General features: G+C 35.7%; 1 protein-coding gene across 4 annotated transcripts in view; it reads left to right on the top strand.

Annotated features, from left to right (window-relative positions):
* LOC107559702 (MAP7 domain-containing protein 1) overlaps positions 1-15,064 on the top strand; it is a 41,913-nt gene extending 26,849 nt beyond the window's left edge. For all 4 annotated transcript variants that reach the window (XM_016243598.1, XM_016243600.1, XM_016243599.1 and 1 more), the window contains 12 exons: positions 5,047-5,166; positions 6,216-6,358; positions 6,637-6,767; positions 7,967-8,205; positions 8,322-8,604; positions 10,224-10,383; positions 12,072-12,176; positions 12,310-12,360; positions 12,451-12,499; positions 13,237-13,315; positions 13,427-13,659; positions 14,757-15,064. In XM_016243598.1, coding sequence (XP_016099084.1) covers positions 5,047-5,166; positions 6,216-6,358; positions 6,637-6,767; positions 7,967-8,205; positions 8,322-8,604; positions 10,224-10,383; positions 12,072-12,176; positions 12,310-12,360; positions 12,451-12,499; positions 13,237-13,315; positions 13,427-13,659; positions 14,757-14,767 — 1,604 coding nt within the window. In that variant the 3' untranslated portion in view covers positions 14,768-15,064. The remainder of the gene's footprint in view (positions 1-5,046; positions 5,167-6,215; positions 6,359-6,636; positions 6,768-7,966; positions 8,206-8,321; positions 8,605-10,223; positions 10,384-12,071; positions 12,177-12,309; positions 12,361-12,450; positions 12,500-13,236; positions 13,316-13,426; positions 13,660-14,756) is intronic.
* Positions 15,065-16,412: the final 1,348 nt, after the last annotated feature.

The following is a 16,412-nucleotide window of genomic DNA, read 5'->3' on the forward strand; positions in this document are numbered from 1 at the left end:
TATTAGAAAGATTTCTGAAGGATCATATGGCATTGCTGAAAATTCAGCTTTGCATCACAGGAATAAATTACATTTTAAAATATATTCAAAGAGAAAACTGTTATTTTAAATTGTAATAATATTTCACAATTTTAATGTTTTTACTGCATTTTTGATTAAATAAATGCAGGCTTGGTGAGCATAAGAGACATGAAAATCAAACCCGAAACTTTTGAATGGTAATGTTCTGGTCAGCGTTCATGTATCTTTAAAAATGGTGTTAGCATTAAATGGAATTTAATGTACATCCTAAATGTACGATCATCCTACATGATCACAAGTTGATGTAAGAGTGACCCGCCTCCTCCAGCTCTCCCTCTGAAAGTCTGCATGACCCTTCCTTTGGGAAAACCAGAATCGCGCTCCCTCCCGCCGTCGCTCACAGGGTCAGTATGAACGCTCTGCTCTCTGTGTTGCGCTCTGCAGGCAGATGCTCGGCCTCCACGGTCAACCTGCCACGGCAGACGGAGCCTGTGATTAACAACAGGCTATCCAAGTCCTCGGCCACGCTCTGGAACTCGCCCTGCAGAAGTAAGAACGGAGCGGCTCCCGCGTTTCACCTCCAAAAATCCCTCCCTCCAAACCCTCGTCTGGTTTTTGGTTCTTCAGTTGTGTTTTCCCATGAACTGCTTTTGATTTGCTCATTTCTGGTGGCCTGCTTGCCTGTGCCTGTGCCTGGTGATCGATGGTCATTCTCACACCTTTCTTATTCACTTCCCCACCCCACAACCCCCTCGTTCTTGTATTGCATCATGGTCAGTCTCTTCTTCCGTGCACTTTTTGATCAGTGCTCACATTGTTGCTTCATAGTCTGTAATGGTTATTTATCTGTGGTCCAGTAAGTGGTGGCAATATCTCTTTTTATTTCTTTGCTTTTTTTCTTATTTTTGTGTTCTTTCAGTCTTTGGTGTGGGTTTGTGGTGCTGGTGGTTGGTTTTTACCTTAAGTGTGTGATTTGAAAGGCTGATTGTTGATCAGTGATAACAAAACAAAGGACTGATAACTAAGTTAGGAGATGTAATAAAATATGTGCTGCATTAATGTGATCATAAATCATGAATCATTAATGTGATCAATGTGATCATTTTAATTGGTTGATTAATTATTAATATAAATAAGTGATGTTGAGGAATGTATCCGGCTATGTTCAGAATGGAATACTTGCATACTGCTTACTGTATACTGCTCATTATAAACTGTATGCTACGGATGGAAACTTTCTGATCACTTAACAGTTATTTTAATGATTCTTTTGCTATTTTTAGGGGGGTTTTGTGCAATAATGTGTCCTAACTAGACTATTGTTCAAAATGTTGGGGTCAGTATGATTTTTTAAAATGTTTTCGAAAGTCTCTTCTGCTCACCAAGGCTGCATTTATTTGATCAAAAATACAATAAAAACAGTAATATTTTGAAATATTATTACAATGAAAAAGGTCATTTATTCCTATGATGGTAACGCTGAATTTTCAGTATGCCATAATATTGTGCTGCTTAAGAATTTTGTTGAAACTATGATACATTTTTTCAAATTTCTTTGATGAATAAAAAGTTCAAAAGAACAGCATTTATTTGAAATAAAAAATATTTTGTAACATTATAAATGTCTTTACTGTCACTTTGATCAATTTAATGCATCCTTGCTGTATAAAATTCTTAATTTCTTTTTAAAAATGAAAATCTGAAACTTTTGAACTGTAGTGTATATACAAAAACAACTCACTAACAAATCAAAAGCACTGCCAGAATATTTAAGTAAGGTGTTTAGTATGAAAGAAGCACTGATCATGTACGATTAATGCTACCAAATGTTATACATCATTCAGTTCCTTTATTTTTTAAACAAATGCTGATAATTCTGCTTAAGAACTGATTCTCAGCTCCCAATCTCACTGTATACTACACTCTATTTTTTTTAAATAGTATGTGAAATAGTACAGTTTAGGGTTATGCAGTGCTAAACACTTCAAACAGGAGTATGCCATATTTTTAACAGTACGTGTATGTTTATTTCCACAAGTGGTGTCCAGTCACTGGAAATAAAAAGTAATTTTCCAAATTTTTCTTATCTGTCAAATTAAAGACAAGAGGTCAAAAACCATAAGATTCATCATAGAAATGGAAAATCAGTTTGAGCACATTACACTGTGAGATACAGTTATTAGTATTCTCTCTAATATACTCTACACAGCAAAGGTTAGTATGCCATCCTGATACTCTATATGCATAATTTACACTAGGGTTGGGCGATGTCTACCAAATTGGCATCAGACGATGTCTACAGTGAAACATCGTGATGGACGATGACATCGGGTGGGCGGGGTTAGGGTGTGTGCCTGAAGTGTGAATCCGTATGCAGAAAGGCACGGAAAACAAATAAGACGTTGTACGGAGCCACTAAAGGGACATGGTTAGCCGCTTGCTAGCGGTAGACTGTTACATTACAGTACATGAAAGTTCACTTACCACATACACAGAGTAAGGAGAGAAGACTGATAGGACAACATTGGTTGAGATCACGATGCCGGTGTTCTGATGATTTGTGCTACCAGCTCAGATTGTGCTACCTCCCATTAAAAAGATAGGTAGCACAAATCAATAGCGAAAAATGCTACCTATCAGATTGTGCTACCAGCATCTTATTAATGTGGTTTGAGGCTTTTTTTAATGTACATACCTACCCCTACCCTAAACCTACACGTCCACACCTACCCTTACCCTAAACTTATCCTTAAAACAATGCAAATATATTTTGGCTAGCACAATCTGATAGGTAGCATGTTTCGTCGGTACACCGGCTCAACATCGTGATGGCATCGTCTATCGGCCCAACCCTAATTTACACACTAGAACCTGCAAAAATAGCAGTAGTATGCTAGTTATTCTGAACATAGCCTTATTTTAAGTTTCCTGTCTGAGGAAATAATGGGTTTTCTAGAATGCTGACATCCACATGCAGCAGAACATACCAATGATAAGTCAGCAAAACTGTGGCTATGCAGATGTGTATAAATCAACATAATAACAGCATTGTGCACCGCATGGTAACTGTGGAGCTCATGATCTGTACTTATTTTCCTGTCATTAGAGATGACCACTCATCTCAAAGTGCACTTTTTGCTGAGATATAAACACATAATATTTGGGTTAAACATATTTTAACTGATGTCTTTTGAGGTTTGAGCTTCCTGGAAATACCATATTCTGTATCAGTTTTTAGAACATATAGTATAAAGATTGTTTCCAAGGAAGAGTTTATATCCTAGATCGTGATCAACCTTCTGTTACAGTAGGTCAGACAACAGCACAGTTTGCCGCAGTGGGGGAGAAAGAAAAAGCAGCTGTTGCCTAGCAACAGCCAGTGACCAGCCGTCACGAAGTGTTGTACATTTTCTTGTGTTGCTAAAGTGTCAGATCTGAGCACCACCTTGTTGCTACAAAGAGCACAAGGGTCTGTTTTTACACAAAGTATCGTTTTAATGTTGTGTGATTGAGTTTGTGCCTGAGTGGGAGAGTGTATGTGTGTGTTTGTAGCAAAGGAGCGTGGGAGAAAACCGAGACCACAGATTCATTTCTTCATCACATAACTTGTTTTTCTCATGTCTGTAGAGAACTGTCATTCAGTCATTTGTGTGGCAGCACAGACTTCATTTTAATGTGCTCTCAGATTATTAACAATAAACAGCCTCCCATAATTCCCAGAATAAAACCAGTTTTAACCCGTCTTTGAACCCATGAACCGTTTATTCTGGTATAAGAGTGCTGTTCGTCTAGACATGCAGTTAAATCATTCATTGGAAAGAAAAGTCTCTAAAATATCTAAAGCAATGAGATCAAATGGAGAGCAAAATGCTCAGATTTGTCTCCTCTAGATCTCAATAATGTCTCAAACTATGTTCAGCCTTGCCACGAATACTAAATTTTGCGATCAAAAGATCTCAGTATGAACTCATAGTTGTCTCATCATATTTCTTGCCATCTACACCGTTTAGAAGTTTGGGGTCAGCTTTTTAAATGCTTTTGAAAGACGTCTCGTATGCTCATCAAGACTGAATTTATTTGATCAAAAAAATACAGCAAAAACGGTCAAATATTATTACAAATTAAAATAACTGTTTTCTATTTGAATATATTTTAAAAAGTCATTTATTTCTGTGATGCAAAGCTGAATTTTCAGCATCCTTACCCCAGTCTTCAGTGTCACATGATCCTTCAGAAATCAGTATAATATGCTGATTTGCAGCTCAATAAATATTTCTTATTATTATCAATGCTGAAAACAGTTAAACACTGATTCATATTTTTAGATTTGAGATTTTCTTCGAGATTCTTTGAAACAGAAATCTTTTGTAGATGAATGCTAAAAATGTAAACGCTACAAATTTAAATGTGTCCTTGCTGAATAAAAGTGTTCATTTCTTACTGACCCCAATCTTTTGAATGGTAGTATATATAAATTATCACTCTGTAATCTACATGTATGTCAGGGATTGACTCATTTGTGATTTTTAGTTGTCACAAGAAATTTTAAGAGAAATATACTTAAATGAAACATAAAATAGAGCTCCATTACATCTCCTGAGTTAAGAAAGCGCAAACTTAGTTCAACAAAGCATCAAAGTCTAACATGCTTTAGTTACTGCATTCTTGATTTAACCAGCATGAGTAATAGTACTGGTTAAATTCACTAATTCAATTGAAACTTCAACTTCCTTGAAGTTACAATGAGCAAATAAGCTCATAAAGTGTGTGAATGTGTGTGTAAATAAGTACAGCAATCATAATTCACAATAGTGTAGGTTATGTGAATTAGAAGTACACAAGCATGTCCTCAACGAAGGGCCTGAGGATTCTTCTTCCAGTAACAGCTGCTCTGATTGGTCAGGCATCATGTTACTGGATGTTGCAGTCAGCCGATTGGATGAACGCTTACTTCGGCCCTTTGTCGGGTGACCTGTGCGGTATGTGTCCACATGTGTCGATGCTAACAGTGCCCTCTTGTGTCAGCCCGCAGTTTGCGTCTGAGCCCGTGGGAGAGCCGCATCGTAGAGAGGTTGATGACACCCACCCTTTCCTTTCTGGCTCGCAGCCGGAGCGTCGCAACCCTCCAGAACAGCAGCGACCCCCGTGAGTTACACATCACACACATTTAACATGTCAGGAGTTTAAGATAATGGTTATACTCACCACATAATGCATGCATACCCATGTAATGTGTTAAACACACATCATAAACGGGCCTCATTGAGAGAAAACAAGCAGTTAATCTTGTCTGCTGAAATAAACTTCCTTTGTCTGTTCTATGTATATTTTATTAGCCTCAGATTAACATGAAGCAATTTTAATTCCAAATTGGTGTCTATTTTTCTATTTGAGCATAGTGTGTACTATTTTTATTTGATGAAATTGAGACTAACTGCATATTGCACAGTATGTACTATTGTAAAACCGAATGCACTTTTATGTTCATTATATATTTTGAACAGTAAGATGCTACATTGTTGCCACATGACCTCGTATTTGCATATATACGATATCCAATTATCATTTTGGAAATATTTTATTTTGTGTAAAACTGCCTTGACTTTAAAAGCGAGTCTAGAATCATTTATTAGATTGGAATATATTATACCCTGTTTAAGGTGCTTTGTTTTTTTGTTTTGTTCATGCTTATAGCAATTTTACATAATGCTCACATTATACATACTGCATACTGAAAATACAGTAGTATGCTAGAAGACTGCTCTGAATATAACAGATCGTCTGAATGTACAATGCTGTATTTTTTTAAACACTGATAATAATAAGAAACGTTTCTTGAGCTGCAAATCGGCATATTAGAATGATTTCTGAAGGATCATGTGACACTGAAGACTGGAGTAATGATGCTGAAAATTCAGCTTTGCATCACAGAATTAAATTGTATTTTAAAATCTTTTAGATTAGAAAACAGCTGTGTAAAATTGTAATAATTTTTCACAATATTGCTGTTTTTATGGTATTTTTGATCAAATAAATGCAGCCTTGCTGAGCATAAGAGTTTTTCTTCAGTAACATGAAAAAAGATCAACCCCAAACTTTTGAACAGTAGTGTATGATCTCAATTCAGTATGAAGTGTTTTGAACAACAACAACAACAAGTGAGTGTCTCTAAACATCTCTTATTCTGAATACAGATCAGTGTTCCCGCTCTGCATCCGTATCTCCTCTGACACCCTGCTCCCATCATCATCCTCACCAGCACAGCGCTGAACGCTGGAGGGTCTCAGCCAGCACACCTGATATCACACAACGCCAGCTGAGACGCAACTCTACACCGGTAAATACATGCACACAACAACTCACTCACAAAAGCAGAATTATTCTTATAATAATGCTAATATGTACTACCGTTCAAAAGGTTGTGGTTTGATTTCTTATTGTTCTATATATAGTAAAAAGAGTAATATTGAGAAAATATTTTGTAACAATATAAATGTCTTCAGTGTCACTTTTGATCCATTTGTGTCCTTACCGAATAAAAGCATTAATTAAATAACCAAAAATCCTGTTTGTCATGATTTGACTTTGAAATGATCCATCGCTGTTTACTTTTAGTTTGAGAAGAAGAAGAAAGAAAAGAAAGACAAAGAACGAGAGAATGAAAAGGAGAAAAGCGCTCTGTCTAAAGAAAAAGTGGAGAAGAAGAGACAGTCCCAATCCATAACCAGAACGAAGACAGAAGCCAGGTGACTCTCTCTCTCTCTCTCTCTCGCACACACACACACACACACACACAGCACATGCTCTTTAAGCTGCATCAGGTTAAATTACTGTGCGCTCATGAGCCAAATAGAGGCTCTGATCCAGCTCAGCAGGGGTTCTAGCAAGCTGTTGGCTCTTTGCAGGCCTTTGTGTTCAGTTGCTTTGTGGAAAAAGTGATAAATTAGTCATTATAGCAGTTAGGTTGTACTCTTATTATGACCGGTTCATGTCTTGCCTTGCTTGTTTCTTAAACAGGCGCCAATTTCCCAGCATAATTGTGAGTTTCCTCACTGTGACAATATTCACATTATTGCTAAGGCAAGCATCACTATTATTTTTCAGCTTAGGGTTAGTAATTTATAGTAAGTATTGTTTTCTGAAAAATTGAGTGAGTTTATGCTTTAAACAAGAACAAATACATGTCAGTGGGCTAAGAAAAATAAACTTAATTCAAAGAGGAAAAAAATACAGATATTTTTTCTTGGTTTAAGCTTAAACTCACATACATTATTTCAAGTAAGCAAGACTAAATATCTTAAATCATTTTCATTGTTAGGTAAATCTTGATTTTTTTTTTTTGTGGAAAATCTATATTGGAAATAAATAAAGAATTAAATAATAACTTAAGCTGAATTAAAAAAAACTAAACAATAATATTAAAAAAGTTTTGACAAAAGTACATTACAAAAATAAATCAAATTAAATTAAAAACTGAAAATATCAAAATAATGTAATGGAAATCAAGATAAAAGTACTAATTAAAGTCATATTTTCATTCTCACCAGAAAACCAGCCCAAATATCAAAGCTAAAAGCACAGCTTCATCACCTAAACAAACTACGAAATAAAACTAAACTAAGCTAAATGAAAATGAGAAATGTTGCCTTGGCAACTAACTAAAATAAGTTTAAGTTAAAGCTAAATAGTAAAATTGAAAATAAATAAATAATTTAATTTATTTACAAATTATTTATTTAAAAAATGTACAAAAGCACATAAATAAATTACTAAAAAATTTTAAGGAAATTAAATTGAAAACTTAAAATATCAAAATAATGTAGGCCTAATAGAAATCAAGACAAAAATAATAAATAAGAAAATCCTTTTTTTTTTGTGTGTGTGTTGAAACCAAATTTGTTTTGGTTTATACTGGGATGTGTTCTTAATTCTCGTCTCTTTTTAGCCCAAATATCAAAGCTAAAAACAGAGCTTCATCACCTGCGACGCCCAGGAGTCGCCCTCTCTCCCCCAATCCAGCGGTGTCCCCCAAACCACCCTCATCTTCAGGCCGGACTCCTCCTGGCACCAAGACCCGGCCTAAACGGCCTCAGACTCCTGTCCGTGTGCAGCCCCCCGCCGTTGCTGCTGTCGCCGTGGAAACCAAGGAGCCCCGTCAGGTTGACCCTCTCAAGGACACAAAGAGTGAGTGTGATCGTCATGACGACGGGCGCAGAGAGGCTTTTGCTTTCAGATAAATCAGTGTGACATAAGCTTTAACTCTTCTTTATGGACTTTTCTCCTGTTTTTTTTCTGTTTAGCTGCCCTCAGTGTTCCTGACATCACCGTCTCGTCTGCTCCGGCCACGCCCCTCACTCCCTCTGCACCAATCACTGCAGCTCCTCAGACACCAGAGGCGGTCAATGTGGCAGCCACAACTTCCCGATCACTCTCTCCTGAGCCCGGCCCTCCGATTGCCAAGCCCTCAGCTGGGACCAGTGATCCCGAGGAGGCGGCCCGTGTGCTAGCAGAGAAGAGACGTCAGGCCCGTGAGCAGAGAGAGAGGGAGGAGCAGGAGAGACGAGAACAGGAGCAGAAGAGCAGGTTAGTTGGTTATAGACTGCTTTAGTCTTGCATAGCCAACATACTGTATAGACCAGCTTTTGCAAAGAACTGCCCACTTAGAAAGAAACAGCTTGATTGACATTTAAAATGATCGCAGCGGGGTTATTATCGTTAACTAAAACGAAAAGTATTAATAACATTTTTGTTAATCGAAATAAAGCTGAAACGAAATGAAATCTGAATATTTGAAAATATTGTATATTTGAAAAATGTGAAATATGTGATATTTGAAAAATGTGCTGCTATTGCAACTGACTGAAATAAGTTTCTTGAAGCACTAATATTACTGTACTTACTGGAAATGAAAACGAAAACCAAATAAAAACCTAAAATTAAAACAAAAGAAATGTAAAAAAAAAACTAAAAACAATGACAAAAGCACATAACAAAATTTCTAAAACTAAAATGAAAATATAAAATAAAAGCTAATTCAAAATATTAATTACAAACTATAAAAGTATGTCAATAAATCTCGTTAACAGAGTTTCTGTCATTTTTAAACAGTGAATTTCCAGGACCTTTCCAGTTGTTTATGATTATCAGATAAGAGTTTTTAAAATAATTTTATAGAGACTCTGCAAATTCTAGCAGGTGAAATATTTTAGAGCTGATTATAATTACATAAATCATTAAATATAATAAATATACATTAGTATTAAATATGCATTTATATTTTGATTTAATAATTTATCAAACTGACTTTTACATTAATCAGACGACTCAAATAATTCATAGGTGTTCCCTCTGAGCAGTGATATTTTAGTATCATTGAAATGCTATTATGATATTTATTAATATTTTGAAGTAGTTTTTAGTTTGATATTTTCTGTCCTGTAAATTTTAATTTTAGTTAAAGTTGTAGTACAGTTTAGTTTTAGTAAATTTTGTGTTTTTATCATTATCATTTGTTAAATATGTGACCCTGGACCACAAAACCAGTCGTAAGTGTCAATTTTTCCAAATTGAGATTTCTACATCATCTGAAAGCTGATAAATAAGCTTTTCATTGGTGTATGGTTGTTAGGATCGGACAATATTTGGTCGAGATACAACTATTTGAAAATCTGGAATCTGAGGGTGCAAAAAAATCAAATCGCCTTTACAGTTGTCCAAATGGAGTTCTTAGCAATGCATATTACTAATAAAAAATTTATTTTTGATATATTTATGGTAAGAAATGTACAAAATATATTCATGGAGCATGATCTTTACTTAATATCCTAATGATTTTTGGCATAAAGTCAAAAATCGATAATTTTGACCCATACAATTTTTTTTGGCTATTGCTACAAATATACCCCAGCGACTTAAGACTGCTTTTGTGCTCCAGGGTCACATATGATCTTTATACTGTAGTTTATTATTTCAGTTTTAGTTTTTAGTACATTACATGAAACTAAATGAACATGAGAAATGTTGCTAGCTGACATAAAATAAGTTTACATTTTTTTTTACATTATATTTCATTTCAGTTAATGTTTTTAATAAAATAATAAAGTTATAATAAGTTTTTTTTTTTTTTTTTAGATTTAGAGGTGTTGACTGAGAGTGACTAGTCGTAACTCTCTTGATGCTTGCACTGCCTCGTCTTCATTCAGAGCACTGCGTGAGGAGCACGCCAGACGTGAGGAGGAGGAGAGGAGGCGCAGGGAAGAGGAGGCGCGCTTCATGGCAGAGCAGCAGCGTCTGCAGGAGGAGAGGGAGGCACAGGAGAGAGCACGAGCCGAGCAGGAGGAAAACCTGCGTCTGCAGAGACAGGTGAGCAGCGCTTCATAGGTAAAGTGAAACCTGAGCGGTGAACTAATTTTCGGCAGCCGGAATTTTGGTGCATCTCTAATTATTGGCAACATCATAAATGGATATTATATAATAGATGCTTTTTTGTACATTTTAGCTATTTAAAAATATTTTTTTACACGGCACCCCTGCTCTCGACAGACGGCACCCCGGTTGGGAAACACTGATCTAGACCATTAGGACAAACTTGCCAAGCTTCTGTTAGTATCCACTTTCAGTGGCTTAAATAATATTAATTTAAATGATATATTTGTGGCATATGTTTTAGTATACATTTATTTGTGTTGTATAATGTTGATTCAGAATCGACAAATTTGCTCGCATCAGCTTTGTTTTGCTCCAACTACCGAACTATTTTAAAATCCATGCTCAAAAATCTGTCTTCAGCAAAATCATTTTAATACGAAACACCTTCATGGTATCAAGGTGACTGAGGCACAGGCAGACAAAAGGGCATTAGCTTGAGTCTCCTGCGGTTCAGATCTGTGACGTCACGTGAGCCTCCGGGCGACTCTCGTCTGCTGCCCTTCACACAGAAGCCCATCTGAGACCAAGCCTGTGTTCTGGTCTGATTTGATCATGCAGGACAGGCCTAATGGGTCTGTCTGTGGCTCTCTGGACGTACAAAACACATCTGTGGTGTCTGAGCAGCATCAAAAAGGATTTTCTCAAGATCTAAACTGTGACGGAGGACACAGATATACATAAACAGATTGAACTTGATGCCACATCTGGCTTTATAGGATTAAACTAAAGCATTTTTGCAATGCATTTATGCCTATGATTCAGTATGCATATCATTTTCTGATATGCAGTTGAAAGATACTGTGTTTAGGTGAGGAATATTGAAATGAATCAAATAGAGGGCATTTTTGGCCGCTGCTTCCCCCTTGTGGTGGAGGAGTGAAATTAAAACACATTCTGTTCGTTCAAAATAGTGAAGTTGCAGACCTTTTATTTTTTACATATCAGCCTTAAATTCATTTCGTTACTTGGCCAACTATTGATGTGATCATTCTGTTATTTTAGTATTATTTATATACTATTAAAGTATTTATTAATATTTTGAAATAGCTTTTATTTTTATATTTTTAATTTTAGTTGTAGTTGAAAATAATTTTGCTATGCTTTTGTCATTTTTGTATTTGTTATAAATATTTCTGTATTTAGTGCTTCAACTTAAAAATTACTAAAGTTTAATTTGATCTATTATTTCTTTCTTTTCAGTTTTCATTTTCATTTTAGTTTAAATTTTAGTTTGAGTTAGTTTTAATTTCGTTTAAGTCATTTTAATAATTGATGTGGGGTTTTTTTGTCATTTTTTATTAGTTTTTTATACTTCTACGTTTTAGTTTTTTAAAGCAATTTTAACACTTCAGCTTTTTTCTGTTAGCTACCATGGCAATATTTCAAAGTTTCTTAATTTTGGATATTTCATCTAATATTTATATTTTATTTCAGCTTTTAGTATAGTCAGCATTTATTGAAAACAATTTTAACAGTTTTAATTTTCGTCTTAGTTTTTGTTAATAATAAAAGCACTGATGTTGCCTCAGTACCAGCTCTTGATGTCATGTCGTAGGGCTTATGGGTAATTTAGAGATGTATAATGGATATATGGGTAATGATGTTTCATGTGTCTTTTCCAGCGAGAGGAGGCCGATTCCAAAGCCCGAGAGGAAGCAGAGAGACAGAGGATAGAAAGAGAGAAACACTTCCAGAAGGAGGAACAGGAGCGTCTGGAGAGAAAGAAGGTAAAACAAGAGGCTTTTAAATGCATTTACTGAGAAAAAAAAGAATATAATTGTTTTCTAGGAGAAACACATGAGACATTAAAGTGATTTCCATTCCTGTGGGGTTGACTAACATCTGTGGTCACCTTTCTAGCGTCTGGAAGAAATCATGAAAAGGACTCGTAAGAGTGATGCAGGAGGACAGGTGGGACACATCTGAGTTTTTATTGAGTCTGAATTCATTTCACACACACAGAGAAAGGAAAATGAACTTGCTTTATTTGTTTCTTTGCAGAAAGACGTTAAGACTCCAGCTCAAGTGAATGGCAGAGTCTCTGACAGCGGTAAAAATCGATTTGTAGTGTGCATGCAATGTTAAGGCTTGTTCACACCGGAACGAATATCGCGCGCGATTATCGCCAACGTTTAACGCCTCTTGACTAAACAAAGGGCGCCAATGTGAGTGTGCACACCGACGCACAAAACGCGAGGCGTAAAAGCATAATTTTTTTTAAAAACGGCTCTGGCTCGTTTTTTTAGTTTGACGCGCCGCGTTAAAAACTGGCCGACCAATGAGATTGGCACTTTTGTTCACGTGCCTGAAGCCGCTGAAGTTACAGTAAAACACGACTTGGTGGTGCTCAAGCACAAAACGGTCTTGCCGAGCACACAGCTAACAACGAAGAGGAAGTAAGTAGACCAAGAAGATGCATCGAGGCAAGATTGGTCTCATTGGTGTCTCAACACAAAGGGCTTTATGACAAACGCGACAGCGACTACAAAAATCTCGATAAGAGGGAGTTGTTATGGAGAGGAATTGCAGATCAAATAGGATTCGATGTGTACCGGGGTATTTCTGTTTTTCATTAAGCGCCATCTAATGTCAGGGAGTGAATTTGCACATTCACTCGGCTCATCGCCTGCGAAAATCGCTTGGGTATGAACACAAAAGATGGGTTTAAAAAACGTCGGCGATAAGCACGCGCGATAATCGTCACGGTGTGTACGAGGCTTTACACTTAAAAATACATTTTACATTTAAATTTAAAAATGTAATGCTGTTATTCTCTTGTCTTGTCAGTAATTCAGAAAAATCCTTCAGAAACTCTTCATAGTGGTGCGACAAATTTTAACCAATCACAAGGAGACGTGAAAACGAGGTAAAGTTGCACAATTAGGCCTGATTTGAAATGTACAAAGAGATTTGCATGTTTTGTTGTTGTCCGCTATCTGACAAAAAGATGAGAATTATACCCATGTTTCCTCCTCAGCTCTGTGACCTGGGACGCGGCACCCATCATTAATGGCGTCCAGCCCACTAAGCATCAGAATGGACTGTCCTCCAATGGAGAGGCAGCAGACTTTGAGGAGATCATCAAGCTGTCCAATCACAGTGGCAGTGGAAACAGTCTGCAGGGCCAACCTGCTGACCCAATCATGGCCTTTGAGGGAGGGGAACCGTTTATGATGAAGGCGGGGCCTATGAAACCTCAACATGTGGCGGGTAAGATTGGATATGATTAGATTAGATGAAATGACCATATTAGCATAAAAAGTATGTTATATTGTTGTAATAAAAAGCAACAGGGATTTACAAAAAAATACTCTGGATGTTCTGTGATGTATTAAATTGAAATTAAATACATTTTTTAAATATAAGGTCATGAAAAGTACAGCTGTATATAAATGTATGGTATACATATACAGTATATATATACGTATATATATATATATATATATATATATATGCACTGCAAAAGTCTTACATTGAATTCCTGTAAACACACAGATACACTGATACTGGTAAAAAGCTTTAAAATGTCTTAAATTTTTCAACATATAAGGTCATAACAAGTATCTATAGATACATGTATGGATTTTTTTTGTAACTTTATAGAATTTTATTTTATATGATTATATTTTAGTGAATAACTATATAATATATATTTTAGTTCATAGCAAGTGTCTGTATATATTTGTATAGATTTTTTAAACCACTTATATCATTTCATTTTATATGATTGTATTTTAGTAAATAATATAGTGAATAAGTATATGCATATATTTTATTAATTGAGAACATTTTGTTTTATTGTTTAATTATTATTTTTAATTAGAATAAAAAATACATTTAAAGTCTTAAAATGTCTTCATTCCCTTAAACATGCAGATACCCTGATACTGGTAATAGCATATACAACATGCTTGTTAGAAGCATATTTATTAAAGTATTATCCATATAAAACTGAAATGTACTGCTGTTATAGTTTCATCGGCTAAAGAGTGATTATAAGGAATCGTTCACCTAAAAATAACAATTCTGTCATCATTTACCTCATATTGATCCAGTGGTTAGTAGAATCTCCAAGCTTCTCTTTTCTGCATGAAAATGAACAATGATTTCCATTTCTTTGTCTTTAAAGCCATGTGGTAGCTTTGTGCAAAGAACATTTTGTTATTTTGTCATTTTTGGGAGCTTGACAGTGTCAATCACTTCTATTTCAGTTGCATGGTACGACGTGGATGTTCTAGGTGAACACAACTTTAAAGGCTCAATCAAACTCTTTATACGCGTTTGCCTCTGTCTTGTTTTTCCTGCAGAGGTCCTGTGAGAGAGCAGAGCCTTCTGTAAGAGAAGAGAAGCCTTACGCTACCACTGCTTCCACCCCGACGTGTGCCAAACCAACAAACAGACTGCTTTAACTTTAGAAACACAGCAAGACAGACACCGCTGATTTCTGCGGAAGCACTTTGAGGAAGTGGAGGAGAACCTTAAAAAGACACTTATATACATATAAAACGTTTGCAAGAAGTCTCTGTCTATTTCACTGTGTGTCATGGTGCAAAATTGACGAGTTTCTTTAAAAAGTCACCTGCCAATTATGTGGTGCACCTTAAAAGAGTCACTATACACTCTTAAAAATAAAGGTGCTTCACGATGCCATAGAAGAACCTTTTTGTCTAAATGGTTCCATAAAGAACCTTTAACATCTGAAGAACCTTTCTGTTTCACAAAAGGTTCTTTGTGGCGAAATAAGGTTCTTCAGATTACAAAAAGGTAAGAAAGAGATGGTTCTTTAAAGAACCTTTGACTGAATGGTTCTTTGTGGAACCAAAAATGGTTCTTCTATGGTATCGCTTGAAGAACCTTTTGAAGCACCTTTATTTTTAAGAGTGTATGATGAATTGTAGAAAGATACAACTTGGAAATACACGATGTTTGGCTATCATTATGATATTAATTGTTATTGTTGTTGTTATGATGTATTGTTATTGTTCTTTTAAGTAGACGTGTGTCTTGAATTATTGCGTTATTTAACGTGAGGAGCATCAGAAGAGGGCGATATTCTGTATGTTAATGTATATTTGCCTGATTATGACAGACCTGTGGAATAAATCTTTATGAAAGGGGCTGTGTGTCACATTTGGTCTGCTTATGAGAACCCCAGAAATGTGGAAAGGGCTTGACACATCAAATTTTAACTAAAAAAAACATTTTTACGCAGTAGCCATACATATGTACAGTATATAATTTGAAGGCACCTCATGAAACTGATTTCGGACAGGCTTCTGAGGAAGCGTAACTGTTTAATGAACTACAATAAAATAGAATGAGTTTTTGTGATAACTAAACAAATATTCAATTACTATAATACTGACTTCTCGCTAGAAATGACATCAAAAGTGCAAAAAGTTAGTCAGAAATATACATTTACACACAAACTGACCACCCAACGCAACTTTCAGACGCCAATTTAATTTTTTAGCTTAACCGTCACGGAATGGGACACACAGGAGGATTGTGGGATATCTAAGGCAGCGAAGGATACATATAATTCTCTTGAGAACCTATGGTATCGCTTTTTGTGAATTTAGTATTTTTTCATGTCATTACATTGTTTAGAGCATAAGAAAAAAATGGTAAAATAAAATTTTTGAAAAATTATATTTTATTTATATGTTATGCTTTGTCCTCTGTAGAGGACACGAGGACTCCATTCTTCTACAAATAAAATGACAAGAATAAACATGAAAAGGCAAAAACAATGGGATTTTTTTTTTTAATCACCAATCAATTTTTAGGTTTCATGATTTTTTTATACCTAACTTTGTTTAAGGATGGTTCTCAACGATGTTATAAAATATATAACAAAATGATTTGATATACCGTTTTATATGTTGATGGATTTTGATGTGAGAGGAAAACCTGGGATGGACCTTTTAGCCTGGAGGAAGCATTATTATGGATTATGGAGA

The sequence above is a fragment of the Sinocyclocheilus grahami genome, unplaced genomic scaffold (genome assembly GCF_001515645.1).
Source record: "Sinocyclocheilus grahami isolate Dianchi unplaced genomic scaffold, SAMN03320097.WGS_v1.1 scaffold695.1, whole genome shotgun sequence".
In the NCBI taxonomy this organism is placed as follows: Eukaryota; Metazoa; Chordata; class Actinopteri; order Cypriniformes; family Cyprinidae; genus Sinocyclocheilus; species Sinocyclocheilus grahami.